Source organism: Lagenorhynchus albirostris, chromosome 5 (assembly GCF_949774975.1).
Source record: "Lagenorhynchus albirostris chromosome 5, mLagAlb1.1, whole genome shotgun sequence".
NCBI classification, from domain to species: Eukaryota; Metazoa; Chordata; class Mammalia; order Artiodactyla; family Delphinidae; genus Lagenorhynchus; species Lagenorhynchus albirostris.
The window spans coordinates 99,941,657-99,950,069 of NC_083099.1; the positions used below are offsets into that span (position 1 = coordinate 99,941,657).

Sequence of the window (8,413 nt, forward strand, 5' to 3'; positions counted from 1 at the left end):
TTTCCAAGCACTGGCATTGCTTTCTTTAGAATTTTCCAATATTTAAAAGGTGTGAAACAATTACAATTAGGATGTAACTGAAAAATAAAAACCATTCCACTATATTCCATTCTTTTTTAAACTAGGACAATAAGAGGTAGGGATTCCACTAAGCGTTTTATACCTTTGACCCACAGTTTTAGAATCAATATCAGTTCTTGGGCTGCCTCAGGAACAGCATTTGAAATAAGATTCCTAAAAAACCCATTTAGCAACCAGCTAAACTTGATAATTACAGACATTTCTCAGGATCATGTCAATTACTGGGTCTGCCCAACAGTTCTAATCTACACTTGGGGGAGATGAAGAAAGATGTCCAACAGTGACCCCCAAATTCGACACTAACCATCTCCAGAGCAGATGAAAACGCTGAAAGAGAGAAGGATCCATGTTGAACCAGACATCACAAAACTTATGATTTAAGCCAATCTGGGACTGAATTAAGATTGAATTTAGATCCACAGTCCTGAAGATACCTTTGGAATCAGAAAGGCCTAGTATCAAATCTAATGCTTACCAACTGGTAGCCTGGGACAAGCCACTTAATTTCCTCATTTATGACATGAGAGCAGCTCTACCTGTCTTCCAGGAATAGAGGAGTAATAAAAAGGTGCCATGTCCCTGGTCCTACGAGGCCCTCAATAACTATCAGCACTGAGACACTCTACAAATAGCTCAGGCTCCAGAACTTTAGGCCAGGGACATGTATCTATTTCTTAGTCCCACAGTCTGGTGGATGAAAAGACAATGGATGCATCTATCAAGAACTACGTCTGAGAATCTGTATCTGCTCCTGTGAGTCACATACCAAAGACTTAATTGGATCCGAAAAAAGACAGAATCTGTTTTAATCCCTGCAAAAGTCTTCCTTGGGTATACAGAAGTATAAACAGTAAAATTAACTAAAACTTCAGAAATGTGTATGTCACCAATTGAAACATTAAACAAAAAGTTAACTTTGGTAACCAGCAATCACTGTAATAAAGAGAAACGGATACGTACACTCCTGACTTCACAGTAAGAGACACAGATTTGGGGATATTCAGCTCTTCCAAATTGGGGACTGCTTGCTGTAGGTAGATAGGACAACATGCTGGGTCAGACTGTGGGCAAAGTTCTATCTCTGGAATGCTGCAATCCTGAAAAAAAAATTGGCTTTGAAATATCTAGAGACACACACTCCAGTATTCTCAACACCCTGGACATGCAGTTACAATTATTCTCATTGTTCAGTTGAATTTCTATCCAAAAACAGCCTAAAGGAAGTACTGTTTCTCCTTACCAGTCTGTTAAAATAAATTTTTCTAAGGAGTTACGTTGATAACATGAAAATTATAAATATTATTGATTGAAAAAGTATTACTCCAAGTCTCTCTGCTTTGTTTTTAAAAGTCTTGCTCCATTAACCAAGGTTCAGATTTACCAAACTATCTGAGTGCCAAGAGTCTGTAAGCCTTCCTTCTTAGAAGCATAACAAAGCCATAGGGAGGAAGGGAGTTAAATAAAAGCTGATCTCATGGGGAACATAAAAAATAAATAACAGAGAGGCACTGCTCCCTCAGCATGTTATCCAATTTACATTGACAAAAGAAATAGGAATTAGAGGTGAGGGCAAAGGAAATGTTTTCCTACTTGTGGTATTTATTTTCTTTAGTACAAGTTGGTTTGAAGAAGAAAGACATTATGAAATTTGAACCTATACTCCGTCACACGTCCACGGTCACCATGTCCTGTCAAACTTTCCTTTAAAATTTCCACTGTCAAGGTTCTTCATCAAGGCCAAGACTTTGATTACGGGCCTAGGCCACCAGTCGAGTAAGCTTACTCTTTATAGAGCTGGGCCTGTGAGAACACCACTTCCCTCATCATAATCCTTGGTTCAAGACCCAAGCATTTCAAATTTATATTTCTGTTTTCCTTTCTATAATATGGCAACAACCCAGTGAGCTATACACTAACTCCCCAAAACTCTTCAGTCATACTGGTATCCATACTACCTCTGCTTCTGGCCTCTCTAACCTTGGTAAATGTTTCCCTTATTGTAACTAAAGACAAAACTGTCTGTATTATTACTTACGAAAATCTTTTCTTAAATTTTATCGGAATATAGTTGATTTACAATCTTGTGTTAGTTTAAGGTGTATAGCATAGTGATTGTTATATATATATATATATATATTCATTCTTTTTCAGATTCTTTTCCCATATAGGTTATTACAGAACACTGAGTGGAGTTCCTTGTGCTACACAGTAGGTCCCTGTTGGTTATTTATTTTGTATACAGTAGTATGTATGATAATCCCAAGCTCCTAATTTATCCCTCCCAGCCACGTTTCCCCTTTGCAAACCATAAGTTTGTTTTCGGTAGTCAAGTCCTAACTCAAAAAAGAGCTGGGACGAAGTGAGAGAGTGGCATGGACTTATATATACTACCAAATGTAAAATAGATAGCTAGTGGGAAGGAGCTGCAGAGCACAGGGAGATCAGCTAGGTGCTTTGTGACCATCTCTAAGTGGAACAGGGAGGGTGGGAGGGAGGGAGATGCAAGAGGGAGGAGATATGGGGATGTATGTATATGTATAGCTGATTCACTTTGCTATACAGCAGAAACACACCATTGGAAAGCAATTATACTCCAATAAAGATGTTAAAAAATAATTTAAAAATTTAAAAAAAGAATAATGGGAGAGACCCCCCAAAAATAAATTAATTAAAAAAAATACCTTATCATTTCTTAAAGAATCAAAACCACAATTATTTTTCTCTTCTCTAAAACTACAGATGTGCTTCTGTCTGAACACACAATCTATCTCAGTAATCATGAATGTTTAATTACACAACTCAAGTTTCAGTAGCGTAATTCTCATCCAAGACATTGTGAAATTCAAATGACTGTGCTTTAATAAAATAGGTAAATGCAATAACAATTAGAGGTGACAGTTATTAAACAATTATATTTTTATTATAATCTGCTTTGCAATTTTAAAACTGCAATTTTCTGATTTTTTAATCTTTCTTCAAACTGAGTTCCTTATTAATCGTTCTTAATCATTCTTATTAATATGTAAAAGCAAGCAAGTTGATACATCTTGTTTTCAGAAAGTTAGTTCTAAAATGCAGTACGGTAAAAAGGTATAACCTAAAATATCCTTTAAAGTATAAAAGGTATATTTCCTTCTAAAGTTTCATTTAAAAAACAGCCAGAAATCTCCAGAAGTCACCTGTCAATCTTCAAGACTCTTTTGTTTGCTATTAAAAATAGAGCTCTAGTAACATTATTTAAAATGCTGCCATACTAATGTTCCCCCAGGGATCTGAGGTACAGTAACAGAATACATAACTAAGTGTCTCACACAAATAAGTTTCCTCTGCATTGTGTTATACAAACAATGTTTGGGTGGTGTATTTTAAAAGGGAAAAAGCTAAGAGGCATGAGTCTACCACAACACAGAAGGAAACAGATAATGGAAAAAGCATAATGATGGCTAAAAAATTGAAAATAAAAATAAGAATGCTTATGCTCTCAACTATCTTTACTAGAGGACAAATTTTTTTCTCTAGTTGACTGAAAAAGATTTCACTGATGAGTTCTATTTTCTCCACGGTGGCTATTCACAGAAGTAATGTCTTTTGCAAGATTTGTATAATTCTTGACAAAGGCAGTAAACACTAGCAACTGAAGGGCGCCTTATGGTAACCTAGCAACAAGAAGCAGTTTACTCCTGGTAGAATTTATATGGCTTCCTCCCAGACTTTTCTAGTCATGATATACTTTATAATATCTTGGTGAAATCTACAAGCTTAGACTATTAAAGCGACTAGTAGGAATGGAGACAAAGCTATAGGAGAAACAGGGTGGGAATGAATTACAAAAACAGTAAGAAAAACTTGCCTCCACCTTACATGAAATACCTCCAGTCCCTGATCGAACAACAGATCTCTCTCTTCTCAGCTCATTAATGAGGGCACAACCTAAGTAACTTCTGAAAGAGGGAAATGTCATTCTTTGAAAATAAATATTAAATGCGTAATAAACAGAGTAATGCGCAATATTCCTTCTTTCTGTTTGAGAAAAGAAAGCACTTGACTCAAGACTCACTGCACTGCTACCCCACCTCCAGTTATTTCCACTGGGGGCAAAGATGACCCTTGAGCAGAATCTACAACTGCTGATGACTGAGGTATCTTCTGTTACTTGCTCTATCTATTCACGGCAAAACAAAGACATCATGAAAGTATTTTCTTTAAAGAACATTAAAAGTTTGACTACTCAGACTAGAGCCACTAAAAGATGCTGGAACAAGCTAAAGCTGGCATAGGCCTAGGTGAATTTGGAATGGCTGCCAGGAAAATGAAGCTATCGATAGGCAGAATTTTGACAAGGTGGGAGAAAGGAAGCAGTTTGATGCCTGATTCTTGCTTTGTAAAATATTTAGAACAATGCTAATGCTTTTTCCATTCAATGCTCAATAGTTTTATTTTCCTTCCTCACTAATAGTTGCGAGCATGTCCAAGACAAGCGGGCACTAACACTGCAATTTAAAAAATGACTCCACAAACAAACAGTGGAAGAAGAAAAAAATGCAAGTATGACTTATTCTTTCTTATAATATATTCGAAGCAAATGGCGGAAGTGCAAATACCCATTTATATACCCAGGCTCAACAGATTGAAGTTTTGTTTGATTTTATTGTTGCTTGATTCTGGGTGGAGGTTGCTGCTTACAATACTTTATTCATCTTTTTTTTTTTTCCCCCACTATGCCTGGCACAGTGCCTGACATTCACAAGGCAGGCACAAAACCACACATTATTTAAATCTTAGAAGATTCCACCTACAAACTAATTATCTGTTTCAAGGAATTTCTCGTGAGTTAGCTAATTATGTGAGCACTCAAATGCTGCTTGCTGAGCTGAACTGCTTGCGATTAAATTCTTCAATGAAAACGAACACTGCCCTCTATGTTGTAGCCATCAATCTCCCTGAAGTACCAGCAAGCCACCAACATTCACCTCAGTATCTGACACATGTGGCTCTGTTAGGGACTCCCTCACATCTCCCGTGCTGCCTAACTCCTGTTCACTCAGTCAAGATGCCAATCAGGTACCACCTCCTCTGGGTGAGGTACCTCTTCTTCGAGCACCTGTAGGGCCCTGCGTAGTACTTCTCACATCATATGGTCATGTGATTCAGCTGTCTCTGACCTAGACTCTGAGCAATCTGAAGTACAAGACCGTACATCACTTGTATTTCTATTCCCAATGCCTATCACAGTATTGGGTCCAAAAGAAGACACAAACATTTGTTAGACAAAGGTTTGTTTAACAGTTTTGCAGAAGGTATTAATTCATGCAGACACTCCTTTATGATAATATGAGTTTTCCTGTATGTCCTCTTATTTTTCTATATGCTATCTGCAACTATCAAGGTTAAATAATGTTGATTCAAGTCATCATGATAGGGTCCACTCCAATTTAGACATTTTTAGCATATAAATGGAATCTCCATAATTTGAAAAATATATATGTCCACGACTGTCACAGGAGTCACTGCGCTAAATCATGGACTACATTACTGCCGAAGGAACTCTTAAGAATACATGGGAGAATTCTGTCATTATCACTAACTCACCCCTCCTCTAAACCACCAAGGCACTTCCCACAAAATGTTTCATTATGTGGCAAGACCTTCCTCATCTTAGTATTAAATAATATTTTCTAAACAGAAAATAAAAAAGCAACACTTCTTCGCTTCCTCTCCCCATCCTTCCTTCTCTAATTTCTTCTAACACTCGTCTCTCTCCCCCTTTCTCATAAACACCACACACACACACACACACACACACACACACACACACACACACACACAGCTACAATGAGGAATAGAAATCTACACTAGAAAAAGATATATTTGTAAATATCTTATCCTAAAGATGTCTGGATGGTATACTCCTACTACTATTAAAAATACAGGGGGTAAAAAAAAAAAAAAAAATACATATACATAACGTAACATTTTATGTGCCAGATTACATGTAATATTTTAAATTTTCATTCACTTAACACTTTATACATATCTGGTCAAAAAATTATCAATATGATATGAAGATTAATAAAATTAGCACAAATATTAGCAACCATTTCCTAGCATTGCTGGGCCAAAGTACAGCTTTACTACATGACAAACAAAATAAAATAAAAAATAGGGATAAAATCAACTGTTCCATTACCTTTAAGACACGTTTGATAGACCCCAATACAAAGTTTCTTTGTGGATGCTTTCTGTTCTGAAGGATCCAGTCATGATTTAACACCTTTTCCCCTTCTTCCAGTATACATTTCTGACCTTGGAAATGTGGTTTCTCATATAAAATCCAGCTGAACAAATATGAAAGCATGATCAGTTATAATTAATTTTCTAAGAAACGAGGCATAAAACAAATGATACTTATAATTCACAGACCATCTTCTCTACTTAAATTTTAATATCTGGGCTATTTTCCACTACTAGCATATAATCCTATTTTGAAACAATGATAAATATGCTAATGTAAGGATAAGCAAAGAGTGAAGAATAAAAGTGCACAGAACTTGGAAGTAATACTTCCTGAACACAGCACCACAGTCTATGCCTGTGCCTATATTTATGTATACATACACTTTACAGATGCTGTATACACATTTACATTAAAAACAATAGCTGGGGCTTCCCTGGTGGCACAGTGGTTAAGAGTCCGCCTGCCAATGCTGGGGACACGGGTTCGTGCCCCTGTCTGGGAAGATCCCACATGCTGCGGAGTGGCTGGGCCCATGAGCCATGACTGCTGAGCCTGCGTGTCCGGAGCCCGTGCTCCGCAATGGGAGAGGCCACAACAGTGAGGCCCGCGTACCGCAAAACAAACAAACAAACAAAAAAAACAATAGCTTAACAATTCCAAATTCCACTTCTACCCTAATTTTCCTGTCATTGGACAATAGAGCACATGTGTCTCATTTTATAACATGAAGATACACTACACGACACTGCTTTAACGTGATTGACCAGTGGGTAACGCAAACACTGGACAAAGAAACTCTGGCCCCCACATGTCCAGGGGACATGGTCCATAATAACAAATGAGGTTTTCCATCATTTTTACACCATACAAAAAATCTTTCACTTCTTGAGCAGATCAGTGATACAAATGACTTTTTAAAAATTTATTTTATTTATTTTTGGCTGCATTGGGTCTTTGTTGCTGTGTGTGGGCTTTCTCTAATTGCGGAGAGTGAGGGCTACTCTTCATTGCAATGCGTGCGCTTCTCATTGTGGTGGCTTCTCTTGTTGTGGAGCACGGGCTCTAGGCACACAGGCTTCAGTTGTTGTGGCACGCATGCTCAGTAGTTATGGCTCACAGTCTCTGGAGCGCAGGCTCAGTAGTTGCGGTGCACGGGCTTAGTTGCTCCACGGCATGTGGGATCTTCCTGGACCAGGGCTCGAGCCCATGTCCCCTGCACTGGCAGGCGGATTCTTAACCACTGTGCCACCATGGAAGCCCGATACAAATGACTTTAAGCATGTGGCCTTCACATTCCTTAGTGTCCGACAAATTTTGAACTCATTTTCAAAGCTATGCTTCGTTCAATTGAAGCCTTCAACTAAACTTGCCAAATCTATCCTGCTAATAATGCAGTTACAAAATGGTACTGATTATATATACTGTATATATTAGGACTTACTACTTACTGCAGGCTGTAAGTACTAAAAACAACCTATATTTTCTGTCACAGTAAATAAAGAGAACAATTAAGTTATAAAATACAAATAACGTTTCAAACAGTTATTCTAGAGGAAAAGGAATGTGACCTCAATACAAAAAACATAAAGCATAAACAGCAAGAAAACACTTAATTTAGGGGGAAAATGCTATAAATTTTAAGAGATCTCTTACCAGCCCCTTACAACCTTTATCAGTACCCCATTCGGAAAGGACCAAGATGTAGCATCGGGAATATTACAGTAGATCTCTTGTTTATATTTACTTCCATGGAGATCATAGATAACCAGCTGCAACACACAGTAAGTAGGCACAATAACTAATTTTAAGAATGCATTTAAAATTCCAAAATGTCCTAGAATGTAGAAAATAAAACATCCTAAATATACAAAAATATTACTTTAGATGCTAAACCCTTGAGTAAAACAATCATGTTCTAAGTCAGTTAAAAGTACTTACTTTAAACTCCCAAACGTAAAAGTAACCTTACTTCTTTTATTTTAGTCTACCTAAGAAACTTGTGCTTACCTTCCCAGGTCTTGGGTTACACTTCAGAGTCTGTCTGTCAACATTCTGAAATAATAAAAGTGGAAGAAGTAAGCCTTAAGAAACATAAAC

General features: G+C 37.3%; 1 protein-coding gene across 1 annotated transcript in view; it reads right to left on the reverse strand.

The window, feature by feature from the left end:
• CRYBG3 (crystallin beta-gamma domain containing 3) overlaps positions 1-8,413 on the reverse strand; it is a 114,518-nt gene that overhangs the window by 59,406 nt on the left and 46,699 nt on the right. Inside the window, exons 5-8 of the mRNA XM_060150724.1 lie at positions 8,324-8,368; positions 7,970-8,085; positions 6,269-6,416; positions 1,042-1,178 (exon numbers count right to left, since the gene is read on the reverse strand). Coding sequence (XP_060006707.1) covers positions 1,042-1,178; positions 6,269-6,416; positions 7,970-8,085; positions 8,324-8,368 — 446 coding nt within the window. The remainder of the gene's footprint in view (positions 1-1,041; positions 1,179-6,268; positions 6,417-7,969; positions 8,086-8,323; positions 8,369-8,413) is intronic.